At 43.2% G+C, this 15,063-nt stretch overlaps 1 protein-coding gene across 2 annotated transcripts in view; it reads left to right on the forward strand.

Moving 5' to 3' along the window:
• Nucleotides 1-3,621: 3,621 nt before the first annotated feature.
• UPF3B (UPF3B regulator of nonsense mediated mRNA decay) overlaps nt 3,622-15,063 on the forward strand; it is a 23,150-nt gene continuing 11,708 nt past the window's right edge. The window contains exons 1-5 of one of the 2 annotated variants that reach the window (XM_069102166.1): nt 3,622-4,014; nt 6,040-6,146; nt 6,313-6,419; nt 11,599-11,697; nt 13,830-13,940. In XM_069102166.1, the coding sequence (XP_068958267.1) occupies nt 3,658-4,014; nt 6,040-6,146; nt 6,313-6,419; nt 11,599-11,697; nt 13,830-13,940 (781 nt within the window). In that variant the 5' untranslated portion in view covers nt 3,622-3,657. Of the gene's footprint in view, nt 4,015-4,186; nt 4,328-6,039; nt 6,147-6,312; nt 6,420-11,598; nt 11,698-13,829; nt 13,941-15,063 lie in introns of those variants that run through there. The other variant, XM_069102167.1, reaches the window with a different exon arrangement.

The following is a 15,063-nucleotide window of genomic DNA, read 5'->3' on the forward strand; positions in this document are numbered from 1 at the left end:
GCTGCCAAGTGCTAGAGGTAAAATACCAAACCTAGGCAGTCTGCCCTCTACGGAGTGGTCTGTTAAACTTCTTGCTTTCTGACACCTCTGCTTCAAAAATACTTTAAATATATTACTGGATTTCTTTGTGTAGCACTTTATAGTAACTGTGTCTGTCTAGACAAGTTTTGTCTTGTTGCCTGTGTGCTGTCCCCAAGTGTTATCCTGTTCCCCTAGTTTCTGTTGCTCACTGACTTTTTCTTCCAGCCTTCAGCCATCTGTCTGTCTCCTCTCCTTATCTCCTTTCTTCTCTCTCTCTCCCCTTACTTAAAACAACTATAATACAGAAGTGACATTTGCTCTTAAGGGGAAAAAAGGCCCCTTGCCTTAACTCCAAAGGGTAACTGAAATTCAGGAACCCAGTTATCCAGGTTTAAGAAACCTCAACATTTTTCTTGATTCTTCTCTTCCCTCTTTACACCCCACCATCTACACATGCAAAATGATGTGCCATGTCCTGCTGATTCAATCTACACAAAAATACTTCAAAAACACTCTTTTCACAGTAAATATTAAGCAAACCCAATTGTCCTAGTGTGAGGTCCTGACCCATTCAATTAGGGAGACAGGTTTGGGGAATTTACCTTGTGAACATCCCTTTTGAATTGTGAACTCCCAAACTGAAAGGTCTCTTTTCTTTGTAATCCTGATGAACATTGCCTGACTGATTAGCATTTAATCTGGTTATATTAGGTGACTGGTATGCATTTTCATTGCTGGATTGGTGCAGATCCTTACAATGCACAGAACTACTGGGCTTTTCATTACAAATGTACTTCTGTAGCCAACTGTTTACAGTGACTTCTTTTGAAAGTGACATTGCTTGTGGAGGTGTTGAAAGATTAAGTCACACTCTAAATTCATCTAGTACAATTAATAGGCTAAAATCAACTTTTTTTTTCTACACAAATGACTGTCAAATGTATTTCTCAGGCCCTAACCTTAATGCCAGTCATATATCCACCAATTGCCTACTAAACATTTTTATTTAAATTTGTCCGTCAGCAGTAGCAAACTAAAGGTTTCAATTCATCTTCCCAAATTAATCTTATGACATAGTGAGCAGGGCTCTTGCAAGAAATGAGTCAATAATAAACATAATAAGATGCCAACATATCTTTGAGGCCTGAAGGTCATACATTTACACTTTTTACTTACAACTTATCTTTTTGGAACCTCAAGTTCATGAATTTATACTTTTTACTTCAAGATGTATTTTGAAATAGTGGTGATGTGGGGGTGGCTAGGTGGTGCAGTGAATAGAGCAATGGCCCTGGAGTCAGGAGGACCTGAGTTCGGATCCAGCCTCAGACACTCGACACACTTACTAGCCCTGTGACCTTGGGCAAGTCACTTAACCCCAATTGCCCTCCAGAAAGCAAATTAAAAAAAAGAATGTCAGGAGATTGGTGATCTCATCAATATCATCACCAAACCCCACAAATTAAAAGCTATATTTACAACAGTAAAAAAAATACATTGGTTTAAAAAGCCTACAAGGCGAAGTGTTGGTTGCTTTAAATATGTTGCTGAGGGTGGGCCAGGTGGCTCAGCTAGTAAGAGCACCAGCTCCAGTGTCAGGATGACCTGGGGATCAAATCCAGGCTCAGATACTTAGCACCACACCCAGAAATAACTGGCCATGTAACCTTGAGCAAGTTACTTAACCCCAATTGCTTAAAAAAAATGTTGCTGGATTTCTTTGTGTAGCCCTTTATAGTAGCAGTATGTGTGTGTGTGTCTAGACAAGTTCTGTCTTGTTGGCTGTATACGGTCCCCAAGTGTATCTCATTCCCCTTTCTGTTGCTCACAGACTTTTCTTCCAGCCTTCAGCCATCTGTCCCTGTATCCTCAGTCTTTATCTCCCTTCTCTCTCCCTCCCCTTAAAACAACCATAATATAAAAGTGACATTTAATCTTTTTTTTGCCAGGCAGTTGGGTTTAAGTGACTTGCCCAACATCACATGGCTAGTTTTTGTGTTAAGTGTCTAAGGCTGGATTTGAATTCAGGTCCTCCTCACTACAGGGCCGGTGCTCTATTCACTGCGCCACCTAGCCACCCTCAACATTCACTCTTAAGAGGGGGAAAATGGTCCCTTGCCTTAACTCCAAAGGGTAACTGAAATTCAGGAACCCAGTTACCCAGGTTTGAGAAACCTCAACATTTTTCTTGATTCTTCTCTTCCCTCTTCCTTACACCCCACCATCTACACATACTAAATGATGTGCCATATCCTGCTGATTCAATCTATACAACATATACAGACCAAAAAGCCCTTTAAGATTTTGAGCTGGAAGAAGCCTTAAAATCATCTTAATCCAAAGGTATGAAGTGAACAGAGCACTGAACTTAGTGCCGAGTTCAAATCTGAACTCAAATACTTCCTACCTGTGTGACCCTGAACAAGTCACTTAACCTGACTCAGTTTCCTCCTCTGTAAAATGGGGATAATATCTACCTCTCTTGTTGTGAAGGTACATTTTAAAGCTAGCTATTATTATTGTTTACAGGTGAGGGAACAATCAGGGTAAGCGTCTTATCAGAGTGTTGAAAGTAGAACTAAAATCCAAGTCTTAGCCCCATATTTATTTAGTGCTACAACTAAGTCTACAATTTGTGAATTTGTATTTATAGTATCATTCAATCAATTCAACCAAACAATGGTTCAGCATCACCAGTAATTTTGGTTAGCCAGAAAGCTTTGCAAGCCGGGTGGAAACTGGTTTTAGGTCAACAAGTGATTGTTTAGCACTCACTACGTGCCCAGGTGCTGTGCTAGGCTGGGCAGCTAGGTAGAGCAGTGGATGGAGCTGGGCCTGGAAAGCAATGGCAAACCATTCCAGTTATCTTTGCCAAGAATGCCCCAAATGGCGCCAAGAAGATTCTGAAAGGACTGAACACCATCTAGGCGCTGGATACAAGGATACAAACTAACTGTTGAAACAGTTGCCGACCTCGAGGAGATTGCTTTATATTCGGGGTAGACGCGTTAATGTAAAAAAAAAAAAAAAAGAAAAACAAGGGAAATGGAAGTGGAGGATGGGGTTGGGATGTATTCGAGATTTGAGGGGGCAAATAGTGCAAAGACAGGAGATGGGAGAATGGAGTGTAGTGTGAGGAAGAGGAATGACTTAGGGACAGGATCAGCAGATGATCAGTGGCACGCAACAGGCCGATCTCAATAGCCTAGGCTTTCCTGTCAGCTGAAGAGGCAAAGGAGTGAAGCCGAACTCCCTTGGAGTCTCACAGTGCCTGCGCCCCCGTTTGGCATGCTGGGTCTTGTAGTCCTCAAGACAATCTAGGGAAATTGATTCTGGAGGAAAGGGGCGGTGCTAGCCCGTGGACCCCAAGAACCGCCCTGGACCGCGCCCAGAGCCTAGCCGGGAAATGGGCCTCGAGTGGCCTCGGGCGGGCTCCAACGGAAATGCAAGGGTGTTACCGGACTGTTACCGGACTGGGGTGGTAGCAGAGGCGATCAAACAGTCTCGCGCGATCCTAGTCACTGCGCCACAATTGCGGGTTGGACCTAAAGGATTTAGGGGGAGGGGCTGCAATCTCGGGGTGGGGCGGGCTTATGGTGATGACATCCTGACGCTGCCTTGGGTATAGGCTGGGCCATGAAAGAGGATAAGGAGAAAGCGAGGCCCAAGGAGAAGCGGCCGCCCTCGTTTTCAGTCTCGTCTGCAGCAGCCACAGCAGCAGCAGCAGCAGCAGAGACAGCGGCGGCGGCGGTCACTACAGCAGCAGTCACCGCAGCGGCGGCGGCGGTAACTGCAGCCTCTGCTCCAGCCCCGGCCCCAGCCCCAGCCCCGGCCCCGGCCCCGGCCCCACCCCCAGCTCCAGCTCCCGCTCCCGCTCCCGCGTCCACTCCGGCAGCAGCGAGCGCAAGCTTCGGCGGCGGCCCGACAGACAGCGCCAAGACCCAGGACAGAAAAGCCGAACGATTCAAAGAGAAAAAGGAGATGCTGAGCAAGGTGCGGGTGGCACGTACAGGTTCCTTAGCTGAAGGAGCCGCCCGACCAGGGGCCGCGCCTCCCCCTCCTTTCCCTTCCCTCCCCTCCCAGGACCCCCGAAAGGCTCGGGCTGCCAGCGATCCATCTCCGGACACGAATTGTTTTTGGGGGGAAAGCACCTGGGCTAGGGGAGGCAATGAAAGAGTTAATGGGGCAGCAGAGAGCGGAGTGGGGGGGGGAAGGGGGATGGGAGACTGCGACTGCAGGAGAGGCAAGCTTGGGGTGGTGCCCATTAGGGTGGAGAGAGCCCAGAGGGCCCGGAGCAGTGGAAAAGGTGGGGAGCAAAGGGTGGGTGGGGGAAGGGCGGAGAGGGGAGCAGTGGAAGGGGGAGGGGAGCAGGTAGGGTGGAGGAAGGTTTCGGTGAGGGGAGCAGGGAGGTGGAGAGGGGCGGGGATGGTGGGGGAGGGACGGAAAAGGCAGAGGGGATAAAGATTGATAAAGGCGGGGAACGAAAAGAGGACCAGTGGGAGGGAGAAGGGGGGGCCTGATGAGGGTGGAGAGGGGAGCAGGTAGGCTGGAGGGAGGGCAGAGGGGGGAAAGTTGAGGATTTGGAGGGAGGGGGAAGCAGGCGATTGAAGAGGAGGGAAATGGAGGAGGAAAGGGGGAAAGGGAGAGGGGAAATGGGGGGGGACCCTTCCCACTTTTTATTCTCTCCCCCCCCCCCGGGCAATACCTGATCCCACCCACTGGGGATGGGCCCCCATCTTGGGCTAGCGACCCCCTCCCCATGAAGGAAGCCCTCCCCTTCGGAAAGCTGCCGTTCACATGCGCAGAGCTGACTTTGGCTTGCAGGGTGGAGATGGTAGAGAGGGCACGGGTGGTTTTGCTAATCAGCCTGTTTTATGAGAGCTGCAGAGAGCTTGGGTTGGGGAATGGATTCTTATTGTAAGCTTTACTGGACACACCCGCATGCCCCGGGTAGCAGCTGGCTGCTTCTGTGTGATATTTTAAAAGCAAAATAAATGGTGGACCTTGTGCTGGGCTTGGGCAGGACCTCTGATATCAGTATATCTGATAGCTGTTGCCGAGGGCAGGTCAAAATCTCCGGAAGCTTGTTTTTCTCCTCTGTAAAATGAACTCACTTAGTCCAGCCTCCTAGTTTTACAGCCGAGGAAACTGAGACCCAGAAGAGGGGAAGAGACTTGGCCAAGGTCTCACAAATTGAAAATGAAGGAATTGAGCCAAATTCAGTGATCTTTCCAGTTTACCTACCATGCAGCCTTCTACCTCTGGACTAGGGATTAGGAGAACTGGATTTAATCTTTAATTACTAGTTATGTCCTTAGGCCAATCACTTTAGGTCTCTGAGTCTCAATCTGTTCAGTAGTGACATAATGGAGCTGGACCCAGGTTAATCCTTTGTAGCTCCAATGATCCATGTCTGAGTAAGCCTCCGAGTTACCTCACCTGTAAAGTGAGCACAATGGTGTATGAATTCCCCTTCCTCCCAAGGTTGTTGTGAGAAACAAAATAATATAGAGATTTGATAGCTCTTTTTTGTAATCATAAAATGCTATCTTAAAATATAAGCAATTGCTATTTTAAAAAATAAGCCTTCCACTTAACACAAAAACTAGCGGTGTGGCCTTGGGCAAGTCACTTGACCCCAATTGCCCTCCAAAAAGCAAAAAAACAAAAAAGCCTTACCAATAAGTAGCATCAATCTGCAGTATCCTAAGTGAATGCATATTTTAAAATAAGCTGGAACTTTGAATATCAGTACTGAGATGCCCATATGCAAAGTGCTGCAGACAGAGGAGGAAAATTCCTGCCCTTGACTCATAATCCTAAAGCTTCTCCTTGCATTGCCTGTTAAGGCAACATTGACAGAAGTTACAGGATTGCCTTTTTTTGTACCAGCAAGGAATAGGTTGAAAGATTCCCCAAGATGTAAAATCACTGGGCAGAGCAAAAACCAGTTCTAACCTGACCATGGGGGAAGGGGAACTAATGCTGTTGTTCATTCTTTTTTCTTCTTGTGTCAAGGTGATCATTCGGAGGTTACCTCCTACTTTGACCAAGGAACAGCTTGAAGAACACCTTCAGCCTCTGCCTGAACATGATTATTTTGAGTTCTTTGCAAATGATTCTAGGTAAAAAAAAAATTCTTTTCGTTGTTTTTTTAAGACATTATCAGTACTTGTCTTGCTAATGCTTCTCATTACATTTCACGGCCTATCCATATAGAACTAATGTGCATATTTTCAATTCAGCGAGGCACCTTCAAGCACATTTACATTTTGTTCTTTCTTTCTGCAGTTTGTATCCTCATATGTTTTCTAGAGCATACATCAACTTTAAAAACCAGGAGGACATTGTTTTGTTCAGGGATCGCTTTGATGGTTATGTTTTCGTTGATCATAAAGGTGAGTCCTGGCAGCTAATGCAAAGAGGGCCTTTGATATGTCTGCTTGCCTTTTAGAAAGATGGTGTATCCTGTGTCCACAACACCCTCCCAGATCCTCAAAGCTCTTGTGTGTGCCATTTTTCTTCAGGCACTAACCATAAGGCATCCTTGCAAATAAATGGATATCAGAGGCAGCACAAGTGGATGGAATGCTAGATTTGGATTGAGGAAGATTTGGGTTTACATTCTGGCTCTGATGTGAACTAGGTGGCCCTGCTCAACTTGTATGAGCTCTCAGAGCCTGAGACAACTCTCCTAACACTTAGAAAGCTCTAAGTTACACACAGGTTAGTCTGCCTGGCTAGAAGGTTTTCCCACAAGTCAAAGTCATAAATCCTGGACTTTTTTTTAAACATTTGACTTTACTAATCATACCTGAAAAAATATAACACTTTAACAGCCTTCCAAATTTCTTATTAACCTCTTAGAAATCAGCCTATCAACAACCATTTTTATTAAGTACCTACTATGTGCTAACTGCTCTGCTAGGAAAGAGCCCAGTAATTAAGAGTCAAGGAAACCTCAGCTTGATTCTCCCAGTAACTTGCTCTGTACTTTGGGGAAGTTATATATCTTCTCCTGGCTTCTAAATCCTTCCTAGATCTAGAACTGGAAGGAACTTTAAAGGCCACTGAGCCTAGTCCCTTTGTTTTTACAGTCCAGCAGAATTATGGGACTTGCCCAAAGTCACAAAGGTTATTAGGCGTCCAAGGTAGTGTGTCAACCCAGGTCCTCTCATTCCCAATCCATTCCTCCTTCCCCTGTGCTATATTGGTTTTCCCTTACAGCCATGACATTCTAGGGTTCTTTGCTGTCTTCACAGGTTAGTAAAATGGAAGAATTCCCCATTGTTCACTGCCCATCTGATAGGAATTGTTGCCAGCTCTGGTCTGAATAATGCTTTGTTCTGAATGTTTGAATGATGTTGGCAGCTATGTTGTTTGTGTTAATGTAAAGGTGCATACAGGTTTCAAATATTCCCTCCCAGCCCCAAGGATTCTTTGTTGTTGCCTCAGTTGAACTCAAACCTTTTAAGCCAGTGGTATTCTAAAATAATGTGGTAAATGTCTTCCCTGATGGTACCATTTCTTTCCAAGTTAGTCTGAAAAATTCTCTGCCTAACCCTACCAATATGCTGTGAAACACAAGTAATCCACAGGTAATCCACCAATTATCGCTCCACTTTTGTCTGTACAACCATAAGTAAAAGGGGGCACAGTGGGTGGGGGCTTTCAGGTTTTTGGCATTACTTCAACTTTAGTAAGACAAAAGTCTTACAAAATGAATATTATTGCTGCTTTTTGTTTTATATCATGACATTGACATCTTAAAAATTGTCTTTATTATGAACATGAACAAATATGAACAATTCAGTCTGTGAAGGAGAATGGAAAAGAGAGGTGTATATGAGATATGGTAAGAGAGTAAAAAAATAGGGGGTACATATGAAGCTACCCCCACTTTCATGTCCCTTTACGAACTCCCTTCTATGTATTTTTTTAATGTTTTGTTGACAACTCCTTTCTTTTTTGTACAACTATCACTACCACCCCCTTCCCTTATAAGGAGTATAGTCAGACCAAACAAATGAACACATTGGCCATATCTGAAAATGTATGCCTACACCTCTATTCCATCAAATCTGTAAGAGGTAGGAAGAAAGATTTCCTCAGTCAGTCTTCCTGGAGACAGGATTGATGGCTGCCTTGATTAAACCGTGGTTCCTGAATCTATTTACTTTGCTCTGAATCAGTTCATCCTACTCCTCCCAGGCTTCTTTGGATCCATTGTATTCATCATTTTTTCCTGTGAAATTCTGTTACTTTAACATTCATGTACTAGAATTTATTCCACCATTTTCCTCATTTGATTGACACCCACTTTGCTCTTTGCCACCACAAAAAGAACTACTATAAGTACTTTTCTACATGTGAGTCCTTTTCTTCCAATTTTGGCCTCTTTGGGTATAGGCCCAATGGTATTACCCCTGGGTCCAAGGGCAGGGACAGTCTAACAACTTATGACCAGATCCTTTTCAGAGAATATGCCAATAGCAATTGAACCAACATATGGTAAAGGGCATTCCATTTGAATATAAGAGAGAGCTAGCTTATCTTTTTGTTTTGCTATCTTAACAACAACAAAAAACAACGGGCTGCCTTGATAAGTAGTGTGTTCCTATTGCTGGAGGTGTCTGAGCAAATGTGGAATGGCTCTCCCAGGAAGGTTGTGGCTGCTTCCAAAAGTCAGCAACGTCTTAGCATTCCTCTCTCTTAAGGAAAACAAATTCAAAAAGATTAGGATAGGTTTTTTTTTTTTTATCAATTTGCTATTTCAGTATTCTTGGAAATCATTTTGAATTTTGCTTTTACTGTGTGTCAGAAAAAATAAAAAATGAACTGTTTGTCTCTTTGAATTTTTAATGATGCTAATTCAGAATCTGTTTCCTTTAAAGTATGTAGCTTAATACAATTGTCCATTAGATACAGGAAAAAAATGAATTTAAGGTACTCCACCAAGAAATTTGGAGGATTTTCCTTTTGCTATCTTTCTTTAGTAGTTCAATATTCTGAAAAGACTCCTTCTTTTCTCTCTCTCTCTCTCTCTCTCTCTCTCTCTCTCTCTCTCTCTCTCTCCCTCTCTCCCTCTCTCTCCCCCTTCCCCCTTCTCTCTCTCTCCCCATTCCTCCCTCCCTCCTTCACCCTCTCCCTCTCTCTCCTCTTCTCTCTCTCTCCCCCTCTCTCTCCCCTTCCCCCACAAATCATTAACCTCTTTATCCTGATAATATCTGTAGTGGGCTTGTTTTGGGGCTAATGAAATTCATGTCACGTGATTTGAAAAGGAGAAAGCAATGTCCACATGCAGAGTGGAATCACAGAACATCCAGGAGTTCTTGGAGAATAATTTAGTCTGGATGGCACTTCTGTAAGAACCATGACTTCAGAACAAAGCACTTTCACCATTGTGGATGGAAATATTTGTAAAATGCCTGCTTACCTTCTGTAACTGAACTACTCACAACTTTTTAGCAGATGCTTTTGGGTTATAATTGTGATTCATGTTTCTACAATTCATTCTGATGCCCTCAAGGCCTTTGTTGAATTACCTCTGTTGGCACTTATCCTAAATGGTTCAGAACACTCTAGTTCTATTTATGCTTGTCTCCTCCCTTCTTGTCAGCTTCTGCTTGTACTTTCCACTTCTAAGGGTTTGGAAATCAGATAATAAAAATTGTTGGGTTTGTGGGATCGCTGTGATCCATATGGAAGCCATTTCTCATAGCATTGTAGATGTAGACCTTAATTTAGTCTAACCCCTTCCTTTTTCAGATGTGCAAACTGAACTCCAGGAAGTAACTTGCCCAAGGTCACACACTAGCAGAACTGGGGATTTGAACTTGGGTCTTCTTAGTCCAACTCCAGTACTTTTTGACATTTGCCTCTGGTGGCAATGATTTCATTCTACCTTGTATTACCCATTAGGTGTTTACAGATTGTATCTTTCCTGCTATTCTGTAATAAGGTCCTTGATGGCAGGGACTAATGTTCATCATTTTATACCTTGACTGGAGAAGTTCATTTTTTAAAAAATGAACTGAGTCATATAATGAGGGCATGAGGGGACCTCCTAGGAGGAAAGTATAAGATTTTTTTTAATTCTCTGCCTTTCAGCTCTCTTCTAAGTAGATGAGAAATTGTTTCATTTCAGTTAATCTGTGAATAGAGAACTTTCAATGAGGACGGTCCTTTTGGCACCTATTTTGCAACTTAAACTTTGGGGGCACTGAGAAGCATTTGACTTGCCCAGGGTAACATAGCCAGTATATGTTAGGGGTAGGACTTGAGTCTACGTCGTTTTTATTCTGAGGCTTGCTTTCCAGCTGCTATCTGTTCACATTACTAGACTGGAAGAGCAAATATCTAATCTCTAGCCTTGAATACATGGCTCCCCTACAGGTAATCCACTCTAGGGCTGAAGGACCCTTTCCAAAGGCCCCTCCCTTTTTATGGGCAGCTAGGTGGCGCCATAGTGCACAGAGCACTGGGCCTGGAGTCAGGAAAACTCATCTTCCTGAGCTCAAATCTGGCCTCAGACACTAGCTTTGTGACCCTGTGCATGTCACTTCACCCTCTTTGCCTCAGTTTCCTCATCTGTAAAATGAGCTTGAGAAGGAAATGGCAAAGCACTCCAGGACCTTTGCCAAGAAAACCCCAGATGGGGTCACAAAGAATTGGACACGACTGAAACAACTTCCAGTCTTAAATACATGTTATCCCTCCAAAGCTGAAGGGACCTTTCTATAGTCTTTTTTTTTTTAATATGTGTGTGTATGTATGTATATGTTATTTATTTGTTTAGTTGGTTTTTGGAAGGCAATTGGGGTTGAGTGACTTGCCCAAGGTTACACGGCTAGTTTTTGTATTAAGTGTCTGCGGCCAGATTTGAATTCAGGTCCTCCTGATTCCAGGTCCAGTGCTTTATTCACTGTGCCACCTAGCCACCCCTATGTATTTGTTTTTTAATGAACTTTTGAAAGAGATTTTTTTTTCTTTTGGTTTGTTTTTTATTTAGATGACTGGAATTCAACCTATAAAAATGTCTTCTTTCCCTTCTAAGTTGTTTTTTTTCTCATGATAATTTAACTTTTTGTAACCCAGGTCATAGTGTTTCTCTTGATGGTGAGAGGTGAGAACCTTCTTGGGGAGGGCAGCCTATCCTGGCAGAGTAAAAAGAGCCTTGAATGTGTTATCAGAGGTCCTGGCTTGCTGCTTACTCCCTTATAACTCTGGTCAAGTCACTTATCTTTCTTGAGCCTGGGGAAATGGGGGTGGGGAGGCAGAGTAGACCACCTTTCAAGTTCCTTACAGCTTGAAATCTGAGCTTCAGATCTTCCTGTCACCTAGTAGGACTCCTATAAAGGAGCCCTTTGAATCTCCAGCATGTGATTTGAAGACACTGCCTTTCTAAAAGCCTGTATTGCCATGTGATCCTCTCACAGCCTCGATTTCCTTGTAAAACCGGGATTGATGATGTACCACCACCTATCTCTTGTTTTGTGGAGAACCTGTGAGAATCTTAAAAATAAGTACAAGCAATTGTTGGGGGGTGGGGGTTTATTGTGTTGTCTTTCCAAACAGGTCAGGAGTATCCTGCCATAGTGGAATTTGCTCCTTTCCAAAAATCGGCAAAAAAGAAGAACAAGAAGAAAGATGCCAAAACCGGGACTATTGAGGATGGTACGGTTACCACCATGGCGGTATATAGGGTCAGAGGTGGGGGGTGGAGAACTTGCTTTTTTTTGCAAAGGTTGAGGTTGATAAGATAAAATTCCCTGGTGGTGATTGGAATCTTAAGTGATTAATCTTTAGAGGGAAGTTAGATTTCCCATAAAGAATGTTTTTTTTTTTCTCTAGCTAATTGAATTTTATTTGTGTCTTCTGGGGGACGTAGTGTAGTCAGTACAATAAATCCTGTATTTCTCTTGCTGCTTTTGATGATGATGAGGGCCTTTGTTTATAAGATGAAAGACATCTCAAATGCAACAAAAGAGAAGCCAGGTTGACTCATAGTCTGAGTTTCCTTCTCTCTTAAAATGAGGGGGTTGGACCAGTTGGCCTGTCAGTTCACTTCTGGCCATGTTAACAGAAATGGTTTTGGTTTTCATTTCTGCTATCCTCACAAAAGCAAAATCTGAGGCAGGCTTGGTCTTTGCAATCTGTGGAGGCCAAAGCACCTGAGTCATGTTACAATCTTTTGGTTTTATTTGGCATGACTCAGAATCAGTTGAACATGTGTTTACATGTATGTTGATAATGGTCTGGACCCATCAGCTCAAATCAGTAGACATGCAGTAGTGGGCGGTCATAGCTCCCACTTGAATATACCCAAGCTTGTGAGGGTTGAGAGGTCTTTGGCCAACCTCCAAAATAAGAAGATGGCCCTGCCAGCAGCTCTTCCTCAAACTTTTCAAAATCAAGGGACCTGTTTTGCTCCCCCAGCAGTAGACCTGGCTCTCATATTCACCCAACCTTTCACAAAGCCATCCAGAGCCATGATATCTGGTATTTTACAAGGAAAATACAGCGTAAACCTAATAATACATAGCTTATTATATTGTGAATTCAGATGCATTGACTTTTGGATGAGGTCACGTCCATCCCACCTTGAATTCCAAATAGTTTCCTCCTCTGAAAAACAAGGGTTGGGCAAGGCAATAATAACTAGCATTTATATGGTGTCTTAAGCTTGGCAGCATGGCACAAGATTATTTCTTTTGCTCCTCATAACCCCGGGAGGGAGGGGCTGCTATTATTACTATCCCATTTCACAGATGGGAAAATGAAGGCTGAGAGCTCGGGTGATCTACCCAGGATCACACAGCTAATTTATCTGAGTGAATTTGAATTCAGATTTTCCTGACACCAAGTCCTGTCCTTTTAGCTTTTTTTTTAACCTTTGCTACTCTGGTAATTCTAGATCTATGATCCTTATCCTACTTCTTGGCCTTGGGCAAACGACTTGACCTCTGTGGGCCTTGGCTTCCTCCTCTGTAAAATGGGGATAAAATGGGGGTAGGTTTTAGATTATTTCCATCTAGCTCAGAATCCTATGAGCTACAGGGTTTGGCCTTTTTAAAACAAGTGCCCTGGGAAGAACTTGAGTGGTCTTTGTCATCTCAAATGCCCTGTTCAGGAACTTACATTAGATCTTCCTGAGGCTGTGTGAACAGCATCATCACAGTGACAACATAGGTACATTTCATATTTTCCTGAAGGAAAAATACAAAAATAAATATCGATTATATTCAAGTCTTGGTGCCCTAGAGAAGCTTCTTATTTAATGGACTCATGTTTGGATCCAATTTGGGTAGAGCATTTATTGGCCCCAGTTTTATTTGTACAAATCTGGATTTTCATATTTTCAATTTGTTTCAATCAATCAATAAACATTTGCTTAAGTGCCCACTCTGGGCCAGGCACTGTGCTAAGTCCTGGAGATACAAAAAGAAGCAAACTGCAGTCCCTACCCTTAAGGAGCTTACAATCTAATGTTTAAAGAGAAGTATGCCAGGAAAGGCATTCCAGTTGTTCTGTTGTCTGCAGATACCCGTCATGGTAAAGCCTCTTGCAGGTGTGAGTCAGGGTGGCTGAGACTGCAGCTTTTAAACAAAGGGGGAGGGAAATGTGTAGAGCAAGTTCTCCCCACCGTTGTCCCCTTATTGAAGAGCCAAAGCAATAAAATCTCAAGTCCTCTCCTTTGGAGGATCCAGAGTGGAGTTTGTATAAAGTAGTGAGGAGTGTCTCTGATGGACTTGTATGCAGTCTGTCACCAAAGGCTGCCACACTTACGTCCTCAATTCCATATTTAGACCCTGAGTACAAGAAATTTTTGGAGAGTTATTGTGCAGAGGAAGAGAAACTGACATCCACTCCAGAGACTCTGTTAGAAGAAATAGAAGCAAGAAATAAAGAGCTGATAGGTAAGGGGGGGAGGGAGGGCAGAGAGAACACTCCTAAGGTAATGTGGACCTCTTTAAAGGGTTATGGTTTTTATTAAATTTTACAATATTGTTCATTACGAACACATCACTGTCCTCTACACAAAGGGTAAGTGCAATTTTTGGGAGTGTATCTTTGAAATCACTGTTATCAATGCCTTTTATTTTTTCTGTCAGTCACCTTTGGATAAGAATTAAAGCCCATTTGACAGTGTATATGGCATTATATACCTCTAATCATCCACCTTCCTACCCTAAAGTCTCTTCTCTTGGGACTAAGATCATTATCCGGATCACCCAGGGTTCATGTACATGATTATGGTCATTGTCTTACCTTGTTCTCTCTTCACTCTTCCTCAGTTCATACAAGTCTTCCTATGTTTCTCTGTATTCTTCATATTTGTTATTTCTTTTAGTGGAATAACATTCCATTGTATTCATAGATCACACTTTGTTCAGCCGGTTCTCAGCTGTTCTCCAATCAATGGGCACCTACTTTGTTTCCAGTTTTTTGCTGTCACAAAAAGAGCCGCTATGAAAACCTTTGTATATTATGGGGCCTTTCTGTTTTTTATCTTCTTGGGGTATAGAGGTTTAAGAATTCTAAATTTTAGGACCTTTGAATTTCTGGTAAGTTTTTGAAGATGTTTTGGTGTTTTCTACTACTTACAAATGGGTATTTCTAGCTAAAATATTATATGTAAGCCTCCGTGCCAGGCCCTATTCTCTTTTCCCTGTATACTATCAACCTTGGCGATCTCATCAGCTTCCACGGGTTCAATGATCGTCTATGCAGATGGCCCCAGTTTCATTTATCCAAACCTGTCTTCTCCCTCAAATGCCAATCCTGCATTGCAAACTGGCCACTGACCATTTCAAACTGAAGGGTCCCATAGCATCTCAAACTCAACATGTCTAACACAGAACTAATTCTGTTGGAGGAACAAACATATTTCCAGTTACCCAGGTTCATAATCTGTGGCATCCTGGATGATTCACTCTCCCTCACCTCCCATCTAGTGAGTTACCAAGTTTTATTGTTTCTGTGACATATCTCTAATCTGTCCCCTTTTCTCCACTCCCATAGCCACAGACCTCATTCAGG

The sequence above is a fragment of the Petaurus breviceps genome, unplaced genomic scaffold, assembly GCF_028583685.1.
Source record: "Petaurus breviceps papuanus isolate PSGF00001 unplaced genomic scaffold, PetGlider_PUasm1.0 532, whole genome shotgun sequence".
Classification (NCBI taxonomy): Eukaryota; Metazoa; Chordata; class Mammalia; order Diprotodontia; family Petauridae; genus Petaurus; species Petaurus breviceps.